Raw genomic sequence first — 16,510 nt, 5'->3', positions numbered from 1 at the left:
AATGTTTCCAGGGATGGGGCATCCACCACCTCTCTGGGAAACCTGTGCCAGTGTTTCACCACCCTCACTGTAAAAAATTTCTTCCTTTTATCTAGTCTAAATCTACCCCCCTTCAGTTTAAAGCCATTCCCCCTTGTCCTGTCGCAACAGGCCCTGCTAAAAAGTTTGCCGCCATCTTTTTCATGAGCCCCCTTTAAGTGCTGATAGGCTGCAGTAAGGTCTCCCCGGAGCCTTCTCTTCTCTAGGCTGAACAACCCCAACTCTCTCAGCCTTTCTTCATAGGAGAGGTGTTCCAGCCCCCTGATCATTTTTGTGACCCTCCTCTGGACCCGCTCTGACAGGTCCGTGTCTTTCTTATGTTGAGGGCTCCAGAGCTGGACACAGTACTCCAGGTGGGGGGTCTCACCAGAGCAGAGTAGAGGGGCAGAGTCACCTCCCTCGACCTGCTGGCCACGCTTCTTTTGATGCAGCCCAGGATACGATTGGCCTTCTGGGCTGCGAGCACACATTGCTGGCTCATGTCCAGCTTCTCATCCACCAGTACCCCCAAGTCCTTCTCGGCAGGGCTGCTCTCAATCCCTTCATCCCCCAGCCCGTACTGATACCGGGGGTTGCCCCGACCCAGGTGCAGGACCTTGCACTTGGCCTTGTTGAACCTCATGAGGTTCACACGGGCCCACTTCTCAAGCTTGTCCAGGTCCCTCTGGATGGCATCCCGTCCCTCTGGCATGTCGACCGCACCACTCAGCTTGGTGTCATCTGCAAACTTGCTGAGGGTGCACTCGATCCCACTGTCTATGGCATTGATGAAGATATTAAACAGTACCGGTCCCAATATGGACCCCTGCGGGACGCCACTCGTCACCAGTCTCCATCTGGACATTGAGCCGTTGACCACTACCCTCTGGATGCGACCATCTAACCAATTCCTCACCCACCGGACAGTCCACCCATCAAATCCATACCTCTCCAGTTTAGAGGGAAGGATGTTGTGGGGGACCGTGTCAAAGGCCTTACAGAGATCCAGATAGATGACATCTGTAGCCCTTCCTGTGTCCACTGATGTAGTCACTCCATCATAGAGGGCCACTAGGTTGGTCAGGCAGGACTTGCCCTTGGTGAAGCCATGCTGGCTGTCTCCAATCACCTCCCTGTCCTCCATGTGCCTTAGCACAGCTTCCAGGAAGATCTGTTCCATGATCTTCCCAGGCACAGAGCTGAGACTGACTGGCCTGTAGTTCCCCGGGTCTTCCTTTTTTCCCTTTTTAAAAATGGGGGTTATGTTTCCCCTTTTCCAGTCAGTGGGAACTTCTCTGGACTGCCACGACTTCTCAAATACGATGGATAGTGGCTTAGCAACTTCATCTGCCAGTTCCTTCAGGACCCTCGGATGGATCTCATCGGGTCCCATGGACTCGTGCACCTTCAGGTGCCTTAGATGGTCTCGAACCTGATGTTCTCCCACAGTGGGCGGCTCTTCATTCTCCCAGTCCCCGCCTTTGCCTTCTGCGGCTTGGGCAGTGAGGCTCAAGCACTTACCGGTGAAGACTGAGAACAGGCAATGGAACATGGCTTGGCCAAAAGATTGGGTCCGTTAGCCGAAGAGGAGGTGGAAGGAGGGGCTATGAGAAATGGAAGTGAATAGCTGAGACTGAAAAGAGAAATAGATAACTGGAACAAACTGGGTGGCTCAGTAGTATTTTCCAGCTTGAGGCCTTTACCTTTAATGGCCATGAATAATAAAGAGCTTCTTCATTTTGTCTGAAAGGGAGTTGGAAAATGGTTTTAGACTTGAGTCAGAACAATGTTTGTTCTCCACTGAGTCACCGCTGTTGCTGCCTACTACAGTTATGTGATTTCTTCTTATAGTTGTCATTCTGAATATACCCACACTGATGAAGTTTCTCTAACAGATCAGATGCATGTGATAGCCTAAAAGGCAGAGTAATACCCGATTAAAAAAAAAAAAAAAATCTGTTTAGGCTCCACTGTGCATCAAACTTGGTAGCAGGCTGTCTCACAAACAAACACACACAAGGTAGCCATTGCATTTGACATTCTCCATGGGCTGCTGCACATTGAGACTGACCTCACTGCAGTATTATCATAAAAATACTCACTTGTTCCCAGGAAATGATTGTGTGGCGTTCAGCTGACTCCTTTTCCACAAACATCACCTCAGCAACTCCCGGAGAAGTCTCTAAAAGGAAAAGAGGAGCATGTTTGCAGCTGGCACAGGTGACACCAAGCACTGAGTGCCAGACAATTTTGCAAGTTAACCTGACTGACAGCTGGGGAAAAGGCATTAATGACTGCAAGCATTGTGCTGGTGACTGAGCAGTTGCTTTCTTTTTTGTGTGTAACAGTACTCAGTATGTCTTGGTGTGAGGATGCCCAGTGCTGCACATGATGCCATCCTTTGATGGTTTTTATATATGTGTATATATATCTATACACGCACACATTTTGTATTCAAGGTGTGATCTTTTGCAGAGGATTCATGGAAAAATCAACCATGGGTTCCTGGGCAAACTCTAAAAGAGAGACGAATCCTTCTTTGTAAACATGCCCTGTGGTTTCAGTTGGGTAGGATATTCTCAGCTTGACACAAGATGTTGTGCAGTGTTGCTGTGAATTGCTAACAATCATATTCCACAAAGACGGGCACATTTCAGCACTGGATTCAGTGGGTTTGAACAGACGCAGAATCTGATCCTGCTGAAGGGATCTGCATGAGCAAACATCAGTTCTCTGGAATCCCAGCTAGACACATGCAAATTTGTTATGAGCACTGAGCTCATAATTTATAAAAAAAATCTGAGTATTTTATGAGAAAGAATGCTATATAAATGCATGATACTAACCTACATGGTGCTATCCTTGCGGGTGTGTGATGGCAGAACAGTCTCCCTTGCACTTATTATTTTATAATGTTTTACTTTGTCTACAGCCAACTGAAATAGTTCCCACTGACTTCATTCACTTTGGATCAGGTCCAGAAAGACTACTAACTTATTGTTATGGGAATTGCAAGCCCAGCACAGGGGCGTGGAGTAGAAGTGATCACTATGCAGGGCTTTCAAGACCGGCTTTGCTGTGAAAGTATTGGCTCCCAAAGCAGTCACACATATTGTAATTGCTTTCTGGTAAAACATACACAGTGCACTAGACAGGAAAGGCAGGCACCAGAGAGCTTTGCTTTGGTTTTTATCTCCAGCGCTAGGATTTTAATTCCAGCAGTGGTGTTGCCCTTGTCTGTTCTGCTGGTGGAAGAGCAGCACTCAGTTTCAGGAAGTCTAAACTTCACTTTGTTACATTGTCAGATAATTTAAAAGACAAAACATGGCACCAGAAAACCAAGCTCCAAGTTAAAGACAGAAAAAAGAAAAAAAAAAAAAAATCATAGTAGGTCACCTAGGTAATCTATTTGGCCAAGGGGGGGCCCCCAACATACAGAAGACTGATGTTTCGCCAAGTTTCACTTCAAATAGGTGGGTGCAAGGCAGGGGGATCTGTCTCTTCCTCAAATATAAGCCATCCATATGTATTCTGCTTCTAAAGAAGCGTGTGGAATCAATGATCTAACTGGCCTTTTCCATCTAAGCTATGCAAGCCCTATAACAAGTTAAGAGATTATAATAACAGAGTAATTGTTATTTCTGTGATCAAAGAAAACAGCAGGGATGTTTAATTCATCATGCACAACGGCTCAGCTGGGATGATGGAAGATTAAATATCGTATCAGTCAAAGGAAGATGTCTAGGAAAGAGAGAACTGCAACTTCTAAAGAGGTCTGAACCAAATCCAAGATCAAAAGAAAGAGAAATTCTGTCTTAAAAGCCTGAATGTTATATTAAAAATATCCTGTGGGTAAACTGAAGACCACGTTTAACAGATGTGTGTAGGTATGGACGGGAGCTCCATTAAACATTAATGAGGAAAATAAGAAGTCTGCCATGGATTGCTTTTTCTTCAGATGGAAGAAATAAAGAAGCCACCTAGGTTAGACAAAAGTTATAGGATAAAGCTTAACTAGTTCAGGAGACTCCTCCCTATTAACTATTCTGAATCAAGATCACAGTAAACTCTGTTCTATTTTTAGGACATTTCATCTGGAAGCTTCCAAAAATGCTTTGCAGTATTGATTACTGATTACATTACTGATGTAAGAGTTGATGTAATGGTCTGACACCAAGCTGAAGCAGGAAATCACAGCATTATCAGTCCTTATGGTACTGCTAATGCTGCCTATAAGTTGGATAAACTCTCAGCATCTTTTAAAAATGTCTGAATAGTTAAATTCTTATCTAATAAAGACTGTAAATAGTGAAGTATGATCCTGCTCCGGACAGTCCAGAACAGCTAACACCTCCCATTCAGATTTATTTGTGAGCAATCAACCTTTCTGGAATTTGCTATTAGTCATAGAACTTCAGAAAAATGAATCATACAGGCAATGGGAAAGATGCCTCCCTCTTATTCTCAAATTATAACCTCCATAATGCTTGTGAGAAATCTCCTACCTTGTAGGGACTTCCACAGAGACTACAAGTTAAACCCCCACCCCCCATCCCCCACCCCTATATATAGAATTTGTTTAAAGGAGGGTTTTTGAAATGGTGCCATGAACATTTGTTCATAAAGGTATTGGAAAATTGGGCCTCAAGCTCCCATATGCTGTACATGCAAAGTTTTCTTGCTTAAAAGGAGTATGTTGAATTTCATTACATGATCATTTCTATCTCCTGAAAAAAATGTTTCACAAACTCAATGGAGTTAAAAACCTATTACCATTTTTATGTTATGGTAGGCAGAAAAGTATCTACTGGCTTCATGAGACTTCCCAAAAGAAAATTTAATATAAGATAGTTTCTAGTGCTGCAAACTACTGAGTAAGACATCTTTCTGAATGAGATACCCTTTGTTATTTGAAAGAAACAAACACTGAACAGATTGGTAATGTTTCCCAGAATTTTTAGTTCAGCAATTCTAATTAATATGGTGGCACAATTTACATGCTTTGGACTACTTCACTGGGAAAAAAAAGTGTGAAATTCCCAGAAGGAGTGGAGAGACGGAGAAAAGAACCAGAGTAAAACATCACAGCAATGAACTAGGGTGCACATTGCTATATTGCACAATACAAGTCATCAGAGATAGACAGAAAACAAAAAAACCCTCTAACACGAACCAGGAAACACCTTCCATGTAAAAGGGATGCTACAGAGCCAAACCCATGTTGCCATGTCTTGCTGGTATAAATAACACACCCAAAACAGTTTATACGGCAACATTACTTTTGGACATAGTTAACATCATGCAGATCTCACACATCTAAGCCTGGGTGGTGAAAATGTGGGTAGGGCTAGTAACTTTTTTTAAAGAGCTACTTCAAAGAAGCATTTGCCATGATAGTTGATCATCAGTAGTTTCACCTTTTGAATGATCTCACAGAGTAGAGTGATAGTGTTATCCTGACCTCACAACTGGAAAACAAAAACAAAAAACCAAAACAAAACCCAAGAAGTCCAATAATAAGTGAGTAAGAGAACACCAAACAGAGTTAGGGAATGAAATCCTGTCCTCACTGAAGCCCATGGCAAGAATTTTGCCCCAATCTTTTATCTCATCTGTCTGAGCAGCTATCTAAAAACATGTGCAATTGGCAATACACTTAGGTTACCAGATGAAACTCACTGTCCTGCAATACAGAGGCTGGGTGAGATAATTACAGCGGTCACTTTTGGCTTTAAAATTCATACGAAGAAGTTCTGGAACTGCAATTTGTAATGTTGTCATATGCAAGGCTTGGGATAGATGTATTGCTTTCCAGCCATACAAATATGACAGTTCTGTGCCCCAAGCTGCTGACAGATGAAAGGTCTGATGCCAAAATCCTGTACACATGCAAATATTTTCACCAATTCTTGTGATTCTACTGCCATGCGTAAAGTTTTGTCTGAGAAACCTTATTTTCAGATGTTGGCTGCCTTGCACTCCTGCTGAACTTCAAAGGGAACTGCAGGGATGCAAGAAGGCTCAAGATCTGAGCAAAAACCGGAGGTGGTAAAGCAGGGCATGTTGTGGAAAAAGTCCTAGGGTAGGGGAATAAGCTGCAGGGTGACATGGGGAGCTGATCCTGACACTGCGCCATGCTGAACTCCTTCCATTGGGCATGCTACCTGCTGACCCTATGTTACAACAAAGGCTAAAAGTTATGCATCATTTTGAATAAAACACCACCTTCTCTTTCTTTGATGTTTTTGAAACTTTAGGGCTCTCTTAAGTCGAGAGATTCAGGATTTTTGCCATTGACTCAAATGCTAGAAACAGAGTTTTCGTGTGTGTGTATAAGCACAGCTATATAATCCCAGAGGAGGGACCTTGACAAAATTTACCAGATACCGTGTGACTGGTGTTCAACCAGCAGCACTGTAGTTCCCAACGCTGCAGGCGCCCGGGCCTCGCACCAGGGGCTGCTCAGCAGTTCTCGGCCGCAGGGCTGGCGCGGGCAGCCACGGCCGGGCCCTGCCCTGCTAGGCCCGGCCCCGTGGAGCCACCGCTGCTGCAAGCGTCTCGGGGCGGGGACCTCGGGGCCATGCCCAGGGACGGCAGCACCGCGGTGCTGAGCATGGGCAGGGGCCAGGGCCCGCAGGGCCGTCCCAGGACCTCCATCCTGAGCGCTGAGGGAGGCGCCCCTTCCCGCCCCCGGGCGGTTTCCATGACAACCAAGTAACACCCCCCTCGCCCCCGGCCTACCCCAAGCCCAAGGGGCTCTCCCACACCGCTACTCACCCAGTATCCGTGTGACCCCCAGGGTGAGCTTGTCCAGGTAGGGCTTGATGCTGGTGGAGAGCTTCTCCTCCATCCTCCACAAACCCCTGCCCAGCTCCCCTCACCGTCAACACCCCAGCACACAGGCGAGACCGATGGAGGTGTGTGCGGGGGGGAAATAACTCCTTTTGTCCTTCCTCCCACCCTGTAGCCACGGCTGCGCCGCGAAGTGCGCCGAGAGTAGTAGTTCTCTTCGGTCAGCCTATGGCGGGAGGGAAGCGTGAGGCGGCCTGACGGGAGTGGTAGTTCCGTGGGAGCGCAGTCCCCTCGTCAGCCTGCGCTCAGAGGACTACGCCTCCCAGCATGCCCCTCTCTTCCGCGTGGCAGGGCGAAGCCAGCGCAGGCAGCCAATGGGCGGCGAGCGCTGGGGAGGCGGTGGGGGACACTCTGGGAGTGGCGGTTGTTTCAAGATGGCGTAGGTGGCTGCCGGGCCGAGGCGTTTACTGGAGTTGGGACAGTATCCTTCCGTAGGGCGGGGGCAGCTCGGGGGGTCCGCGGCGGGGCCTCCGCTCCGGGGCTGTACCGTGGTGGGGGGGCCTGGGTGGGCGGCCTCTCGGCGTGGGGGCCGGGGCGGGGCCCGGGGGGCGGTGTGGAGGGGAGCGGGGCGGGAGGGGGCTGGCAGGGAAGGCTGTGAGCTGTGGGGAGGCGGTGCGGTGGGGAAGCTGAGGGTGGGGGCTCGGCCTGCCAGGGCAGGCGACGGGGGCGTCTGCGTTGGTGTTTTGGTGTAGAGAAGGCTGGAGTCGATGTGGGGCGAGTGGGGTTTTGTGGCCGTGGCACAGGAGATATGGGGGCTCAACTCGCAAGTGTGGGGGAGCTCGGCCTGGGGAGAGAGGTTGGGCATGTGCCTGTGTGCAGGGAGTGGAGAGTTATGTGGGATTTTAAAGCGAAGGTGTCCTGCAAGAGGAGGGAGGGTTGGGTGTCCACCTTCTGTGTGACTTAGTGATGAAGTCCTGGGGGAGGTAAATATGTAGGAAATGGGGGAACTGGATTCAGGTTATGGAAAGGTGGAAGGGAATCAACAGAGAGAAACTGAGGCTAGAGGTTCAGGCAGCAAGAAAAAGATGTGTCTTTTGTGATTGGTGTCTAAGCTTGACTACAGGCATAACGTTTAGGGTGAGCCTGTGGGGGACTGGGGGCTGGAGGGCTCTATCTGTGAAAGAGAAGTGGGAGGCTGTGGTGGCTTCATCTGCAAGCTCCAGTTGTGGGAGACTACATGGGGCTGGACGCGTAGATGGAGTAGGTGATGGTTGTGGTGTTGGGGATTCAACCTGTAAAAGCTTGGCTAGAGAGATGCGCTTACATGGTTCAGAGAACCAGAAGGAGGTGGCATTGATGTTTCGGCTCATGTGGCTGAGTTAGAGGCTCAGCTACTTGAAGACATTAGGGTAGAACTGGCAGTCTGGCCTGGCAGAAATTTAGGAGCTGACAATTTAGCTGTAGGTATGAGGGATTTGAGGCATTGCTGTTGCTTGCACAGAGTGGGATTCCAGCATCAGCTAGAAGTGATTGAAAAGAAGGGTGTGTGTGCTCTTGTGTTTATGTTTGATTGCACACCCACTGCAAAACAATGCACAAATGAAATGGGCCAACCATCCAATGGACTGTTTAGGGGGCACATTGTTACAAATCTTGGAAGATTTCCCATTTGTATAGAAAATTCCCTGCGACTTTCTCTGTGATTTGATAGGGTGAAGGTTGGTAGTCACCTGTAAGATTTGTTGCCACGCTCACTACTCTTCAGTTGTGGAAGTGTTGATGCAGATACAATGACAGTGTATTTTTATCAATTAACTACTGGGGTGACAGGTTGTTTCCCATGACTAAATATGGTCTCTTGAGCCCAGCAGTGGCCTCATGCATCAGGATATTCCAAGGAATGCGTCTCTTTCTGACAACCATTTCCATTTTACATGTTTTTGCAAGTAGGTAGTGTTGCCTCTGATCTTGGAAAAGTTTAAATATCCTGAAATACATATAGCATAAGAGCAAATAATAGGGGATGCTTTGAAAAAGGGGGGTGGGGAACTTGAGGGATTTGGTAATGTTAGTTTAATAACTTTGCAAAACTGAACTTCTCTCTATAATTTCCGAATAGATACAGCATAGCAAGATGTTGCACTGTTGTGCATCTCTAGCTTGCTGTAAGGGAGCCATACAGCGTCATAAGATGTTCAGTTTCTCTGCCTGTGATGACTGTCTCTGCTGTCGCCTTGAACATTAGCTGTGGTGGTACAAGGTTTATAATGTGTATAGTCACCTTACTGGGAATCTTGAGAGGAATGTGGCAGTGGATTAATGTTGATGCTGGTACTGTCCTCAGTCTTTCACTCTGAGACAAGGACATTGGACCTGTTTATGAATCAGCTCCTGAGTCACTGCAATTTTCAGTCCAGCTGATTAAGGTAACCTGATCTGACTTTGGTTTATTCTAATACATTAGGCTGCAAACCTTCATGGGAGAGTGGTCCTGGTAGCTGAGGGGAGTAACAGCAACAGCTTTGACTAATTTTTTTCATCCTGCTACTAGGTATCTACCCACAACAGTGCCAAAACTGGAGGCAAACTTCAAAAGCTGAATGTTGTTTAGGCAAATCTGTTTTATTTCCTATAGCCATGTGTTGACACACAGATTAACCATATGTCAGTTGAGAAAGCAATCACCTATGCTGAAGTTTGTTTCTAGTAGTAGTATGAGTTGAAGATACTTTCCTCAGTATCCTGCAGATTGCTGTTGCAGTTGTGCTGACACAGCTGTTTGGGATGGGCTGTGATCCAGACTTGGACTTTTGATCTACCTTGGTGCTTTTTGGAAAGAGGGGGGACAGTGCTTTACTTTCAGAGTTTATTCACCTTCCTCACCTGGTTTATAGCAAGATCCTGCTGTTGTGACAGTTAGAGATAGCAGGCAGCAGCTTACAGGTGAGAACAAAAGTGCTTTCAGCATTTGTAGAGAGAGATGACTTTGACAGCAGTACTAAGTGAACATATTCTCAAACTGGTATAAGACTGATGAGTGATATTTTTTTACAAGTGATAAAGTGGATCAACAAGATCACAAGTGAGCCTGTGATCAAGCCCTTCCAGTGTGCCAAGTTCCAGTTGTGTGATGGATAGTGGGTATTGATAGAATTTGAAGTTGCTGTCCACAGGGGAAAGCTTCTAGGCTGTTGCTAATTTTCTCCACTGTGTGGTAATTTATTAAATTAAGTTTTTGAGATGGTACTATCAAACTCAAATTTTAGTTAAAGCAAGAGTGTGGGGGTGAAAAGCGGCACGGACTCCGGCAGACATGGCAACCAAAGACCTTTATTGCTTTTTGTTAGCATCTTTTATAGCAAGCAGAAGTGTACGCGCGCTACCTGCAGCTTGCAGATAGGTTATAGCCTTGTGTTCACGCGCATCTATGCTCTAGCAGATTGGCCCGTTCTTTCTGATCATGCGAAATGCCTTCATGGTCTTTATCTTGTTTTTCTCCTTTCAACTGCACATTCCTTTCTCTGTTATTTACTGCTTAAGTGCCTTGTCATGCCAGGTGGTACAGTGTTTGCTCATTAAAATCAAACTCAGGAATGTCCATTAGTGAGATTCCCATCCCCACATCTCCCCCTTTTTGTTTTACTAGAAACACTGCTGAAACAGATCTTTCAATCATTTTTCGCATACCTTGTAACAGACACGGCACACAAACCAGGATGCAAAGGAACATTACTAAGCATAGCCCTCCTAGCTTGGCTAGTCCTTTTAACCAGCCACTTAGACCCCATTTCCCGAATAATTTATCCAGCCAATCCCAGGGGTCTTCCACTCTTAGCTTCTGTACTCCTTCCTTCAACATCTGAATGCTGTGGTGAATTGATTCCGAATGATCAGATAGGTTCATACAACACATTCCCTCCAACTCTTCACACCCATGGCCTTGCGCTAAAAGCAAAAAATCTATCGCTGCTCTATTTTGCAAAGTAGCATGTCGTATAGAATCTACATCCATTAGTAATCCCGTTAGTGCTTCAGAGGTTGCATTTGATTGTTTCGCTAGCCAGCATCCTAATTTATTTAATGTGACCAAACTCTTTGCTGCTGCGACACCTGGAGCCAAGATTGCAACCGCAGCTATAGTGTTCCGGTTCCATAGGTCGACAGCATCATCACGTTGTGAAGTGTAGGCATGTGCTCTGCGCTTACTGCGCGTCTTAGGGGTGCTCCTCCTGTGGTCTAGGATCATAGATGTGTTTGGCATTAGTAGAGTTAATCTTCCCAACGAACACGGCCCACCTTTAATATGAGAGGGAATGCCAGGCCAGGCTCAGGAAACATTTGCCCCTGAATAATTGAAATACAAACACCAATCTATTTTTATGGACCCTAATAGCTCGAGTTCCTGAGGTTCTATTGGCAAGTGATTAAGATGTGGTAGGCATCCATCCCAATTATCAGTGGCGTGTCGTCCCCCCCCGCAGGCCTCCTTGAAAGGACTAATCAGGCCCAAGTCCCAATTATCTAAAGGAAGCCCCACTAGGCAGGTAGAAAAGGGGTTACCGGGGGAAGATATCGACAGGCAGATGGAATCCTGTCCTGTCTGATTGGCCAGAGTTACCCAAACATTTTCTTTCGGCTGTGAGGGTGCCCATAACGCAGCAACCGCACACAGTGATACTAGCCACAAGACACCCCCCCATGCTGGCGTCATGGTTTACGTTCTCTTTTTGTTCCGTTTCCACCCAAGTCGTTTGTCACACTGTCATTTGGTACTTTCCCAGTCCGTTTCCCACACAGTCCACAGCTGGGGGACACAATGTGATCTCCCACACACTAGCTGTAGATTCTGTGGTTCGGTGTTCCCGGTGGTATTCCCTTTACACCTTGTGCACCTTCCCGCCCGGAACTGAGAGTGACAATACCAGGGTTTTTTTTGCAATTATCACATTTGCACAAAGTCCATGCGTGATGTGTTGATCCGGGACACTGGAGGCAGGGAATTCCTGTCACCTCTCGATTATCCAGTTGACTGTTCTCTGCCGCCTGGTGTTCCCAGTCTACGGCTAATGGCAACCCACTTGGTCCCCTATATACCCCGGCATGGCCTGGCCCACTAGGTAGTTCCCCAAATATCGAATGAGATACTTTGTGTAAGTCCCAGTAATCTACTTCAAACCGTTGATGCATCTGTGGGCTCCTTGGGCTCCTTGTCCAGATACGGTCGAACGCAGCGGGCAGGTATCCACCGGGGTCCACGATCTGTGGAAACACAAGCATATCCTCTCCCCCATGTTATAAGATCATAAGGGCCTTCCCATTGGCTGTTTTCCAATGACTTGACCCACACCCGAGCCCTTTCTCCTACCGGAGAAGCTGAGTTACAAGATGTAAAGTGTCTCGCTATTACTGTGTTAGGGCTGCCAACTGCTGTCCTGTCTTCCCTTATTGTAAGATGATTTAACACATATATTGCTTTATGGAGGCGGGCTTGCGGTGATTCCCCTAGCATTCCCCCTTTTTGTTTTTGTAGTAGCTGCTTGAGAGTGAGATGAGCCCGCTCAACGATGCCCTGGCTCTGAGGGGAATAAGGGATACCAGTGATATGTTGAATGCCCCATTGTGCCAAAAAGGCCTGCGTTTTTGCGCTTATGTACCCGGGCCCATTGTCCATTTTGATCTGGTGTGGAACCCCTAGAGCAGCAAAGGCCCCTTTCCAGTGCCGTAAAATATCTTTGCTTTTTTCTCCGGTCTCTGCGGTCGCCCATAGAGCTCCGGAGAACGTATCGATGGAAACATGCACATATTTTTGTTTGCCAAATTCTCCGATATGAGTAACATCGGATTGCCAAATCTGTAGGGCCTTTTCTCCTCGGGGATTTACCCCTGTTTGGGGTATGGGAACTAATTGCCGACAGTCAGGACACATTTGTGCGATACTTCGTGCCGTGTCCCAAGTCAACCCAAATTGTCGACGCAGCATTCGGGCAGATTGATGGAAAAACTCGTGCGACAATCGGGCTTGTGTAGAAACGTATGGTACAGGGATTGTCCATACAGGGGCAGCGAGACGATCAGCTCGCGCATTCCGTTCTGATATAAACCCTGGGAGAGAGGTATGACTCCTCACGTGGAGCACGTAATACGGGTTTACGCGGCGATTCAACAAGTCCCATACCTGTTTGAACATTAAAAACACTGGTTCATTATCAACTTCTTTGAGCCAAGCCTTTTCCAAGCGCCTGACAACGTTGGCGACGTACTGAGAATCAGTAACCAAATTTAATGGCATTTCCCATTGGCGAAAGACCTGAATTACTGCGTATATTTCCACCAGCTGAGGACTTCCTACAACATGGTGAACTTGATGTTTCCATTCCCCTTTTTCACACCACACTATAACTGCCTTACCTGTTCGTCCTGATCCATCGGTGAATAAGGTGGGTCCTTCGACAGGTACCTCCTTACTCAACGATTCAGGAATTATACTAATTTCCTCATTAAGGGAGAATAATTTGTGAGATGGATAGTGAATTAGAATTTGTCCCTTAAAGTTTTCCAGCGCTATCTGTAGTTCTAGGCTATTAGCCTCACACCAATTAAGGTGGTCTTTAGTCAGTGGGAGATAAATTGTTTTAAGATCTGTGCCCGTTAATTCCAAACATCGCGCGCGTCCCTTTCGCACAAGCATCGAAAACATTTCCACCCTCGTCACTATCGTTTTTGGTGCTTGATGCGGCAGGAATACCCATTCAATGATGGCTAAGGGATCCTGGGTACCCTTGCTGTCCCATTGGCCTAAGAGGCCCACTGCTTGTCGGGACTGATTCAGGACATACAAGTTAACTCCCAATCCTTCAATTACGCGTTGTGCTTGCCTTTCGGTAGGCGCCTGTGATATTTTTTGTAGCGCTTGTTTGGCCTCTGTCGTTAATTCTCGTGGAGATGTCAACTCAGGATTACCCTTTAACAACTTGAACAGTGGGTTTAACATGTCATTATCTATTCCCAGCAATGGGCGTACCCAATTGATAGTCTCTACTAGTTTTTGCAAGTCATTCAGTGTTTTAATGTTAGATTGCAAGGTTATGGGTTGGGGCTGTATCGTATGTTCTAAAATCTTCCACCCCAAGTACTTCCACGGGGCTTGCACTTGTACCTTTTCAGGAGCTATTTGCAAGCCGTATGTCTTTAACCCCTGCAACATATCTTTCATAACTGTGACGAGTTCCTTTGGGTCTCGTCCAGCGATTAAAATATCGTCCATGTAGTGATAACAAATTAAGTCAGGATATTTGTTTCTTATGGGCGACAACGCACGCGCAACATACATTTGACATATTGTGGGACTGTTTTTCATGCCCTGGGGCAACACCATCCAATGATATCGCAACCTAGGCCCTTGATGGTTTACAACTGGGAGAGAGAAGGCAAATCTGGGAGCATCTTCTGGCGCTAAGGGAATCATGAAAAAGCAGTCTTTCAAATCGATAATCACAATGTCCCATTGACGAGGTATCAATGTCGGTGAAGGCATACCTGGTTGCAATGTCCCCATATCTTGAATCACGGCATTTACTTGCTGTAAATCATGTAGAAGTCTCCATTTTCCACTTTTCTTTTTTATAACAAACACTGGGGTGTTCCAGGCGCTGGTGGTGGGAACCAGATGTCCTTGACTCACTTGCTCGTCCACCAACGTTCGCAACGCGTCGGCCTTTTCCTGTGATAGGGGCCACTGATCCACCCACACTGGCTGATCGGTGAGCCATGTGAGTCGAACGGTGGGCCGAGCGCCAGTGACCCCCGCTAAAAATGTTGATGCGGATCAGCAGTGCCAATCACTAGTCCCCAAGTGCTCAAGACATCTCGTCCCCACAGGTTTAACGGCGCAGGAACCACAAAAGGTCGAATAGTTGCAACCTGTCCTTCCGGGCTTACAATCTGTATTAAGTTGGCACTCTGCCTGGACGTCGACAGGCCTCCGATTCCCACTAGCCCCGTGTTGACCGGGATGGTTTCCCATGATCCAGGCCACTTTGCAGTACTGATGATAGTAACGTCTGCCCCTGTATCTATCATTCCCTTCACTACCAGTTGTTCCGGTTTGCTGCCTTTATTCTTTAGAGTGCAGGTCAAAGTGGGCTGAGTTCTTTGGACAAGCTGAGTCCAAAAAATATTTGGTTCACCTGTGGACCCAAATCCACCAAGTCCCCGGGAAATAGGATCCCGATTACAAACCATACTCTTAAAAGGAACTAGCTGTGCAATCCTGCTTCCAGCTGGAATAAACACTGGAGGAGAGGGGGTCCATAGCAACGCTTGCAGCTGTCCCGTATAATCCGAGTCGATAACCCCAGGTAACACAAACAAACCCTGCATAGTAGCACTGGACCTCCCCACCAATAGGGCACTCAGCCCCTGGCCAAGGGGGCCTCTCACATTGAGGGGCACCCTGTGCACAGTCTGATCGTTTATAGAGAGATTGGTGGCTGTGGAGACATCCACTCCGGCACTGCCGATGGTTCTGGCCTTGAGGTGATCCAGGCCTGCTGAGACAGCGGTCTCATGGGGTTTTGGGGTTGGGGATTTTGGGGTGGCATTTGTGTCGGTGCGCGCCCCCACCTCGCGCTCGACTTCCCGTTTCCCGACAAGGGTCGACCGCGGAGATCGTATTTCGACCGGCATTGATTAACATAGTGCCTCCCCTTGCGGCAGCGTGGGCAAATACCAGGGGGCTGCTGAATTCCTTCTGATTCTCCCTTCTGTACAGGATTCTCAGGACATTGCCGTTTAAAATGCCCCGAGTTTCCACAGCGGAAACACGCTTTGTTACCGGGACGCAAGGCAGCGGCTAAACAGGCTGCAAAAACCTCATTCTTATGTGTAATTGAACCCACACGATTGCACGTGTTAAGCATGTCTATTATGGTCGGATTTCGCAATGTCTGTAAGACTCTTTTACAGTCCTCATTGGCATTCTCTATAGCCAATTTCATAAGCAATGCCTCTTTGGCTTCAGGATTTTGTATTTGTTTTTGAATAGCTTCTTGGAGCTTGTCGATAAAATCCATATAAGGTTCATTGGTCCCTTGCTTAATGCTAGTAAAAGATTTTACCGGTCGTCCTGTATCAGGGACCTTTACCATTGCTTGAAACGCAAGGTCTGCTGATTGTCTTAAAATTTCAGGCGCCAGCCGTGCCTGCAGTTGCGGCGTATTGATAGGGTCCTCCCCCATTAACTGAGCAAGTCCTGCGCCCCGTAGCGGGTCTCCCGCTCGCCGTTAAAAGCAGTAGCCGAATCAAGGGGAATTCCCTTTCGTTTTAGCCATGAAAGCAATAGGCGGAGGGTATGGTCATCATACTTAACTCCACGCTTTTCTAACAGTTTCTTAATAATACATAGTATAGATTCCTCCTCCTTAGTTAGTTGCGATCCCATTTTAAGTTTCCCAGCTGCTCACCTCTGCTCCGACGAGGCGATGATTCAAAGTTCCGGCTCCAGCTCTTTCCTGAGACTGCTCTGTCTGCCGCTGGCTGTGACTCGTTCAGCTGGCTCCCCACCAGTGCTCAGTTCCAGCATTTTCGCCCCACGTTGGGCGCCATTTGTGGGGGTGAAAAGCAGCACAGACTCCGGCAGACACGGCAACCAAAGACCTTTATTGCTTTTTGTTAGCATCTTTTATAGCAAGCAGAAGTGTAC

At 47.3% G+C, this 16,510-nt stretch overlaps 1 protein-coding gene and 1 pseudogene across 2 annotated transcripts in view; one reads left to right on the top strand and one right to left on the bottom strand.

The window, feature by feature from the left end:
• The window catches only part of LOC143171906 (tubulin polyglutamylase complex subunit 2-like), a 44,695-nt gene extending 37,771 nt beyond the window's left edge, over nucleotides 1-6,924 (bottom strand). For both annotated transcript variants that reach the window (XM_076361083.1, XM_076361084.1), the window contains exons 1-2: nucleotides 6,796-6,924; nucleotides 2,121-2,200 (exon numbers count right to left, since the gene is read on the bottom strand). In XM_076361083.1, coding sequence (XP_076217198.1) covers nucleotides 2,121-2,200; nucleotides 6,796-6,868 — 153 coding nt within the window. In that variant the 5' untranslated portion in view covers nucleotides 6,869-6,924. The remainder of the gene's footprint in view (nucleotides 1-2,120; nucleotides 2,201-6,795) is intronic.
• A 319-nt stretch (nucleotides 6,925-7,243) lies between these two features.
• The window catches only part of LOC143171967 (protein hinderin-like), a 260,191-nt pseudogene continuing 250,924 nt past the window's right edge, over nucleotides 7,244-16,510 (top strand).

This window comes from Aptenodytes patagonicus, chromosome W, assembly GCF_965638725.1.
Source record: "Aptenodytes patagonicus chromosome W, bAptPat1.pri.cur, whole genome shotgun sequence".
In the NCBI taxonomy this organism is placed as follows: Eukaryota; Metazoa; Chordata; class Aves; order Sphenisciformes; family Spheniscidae; genus Aptenodytes; species Aptenodytes patagonicus.
This window is presented reverse-complemented; position numbering and strand designations above follow the sequence as displayed.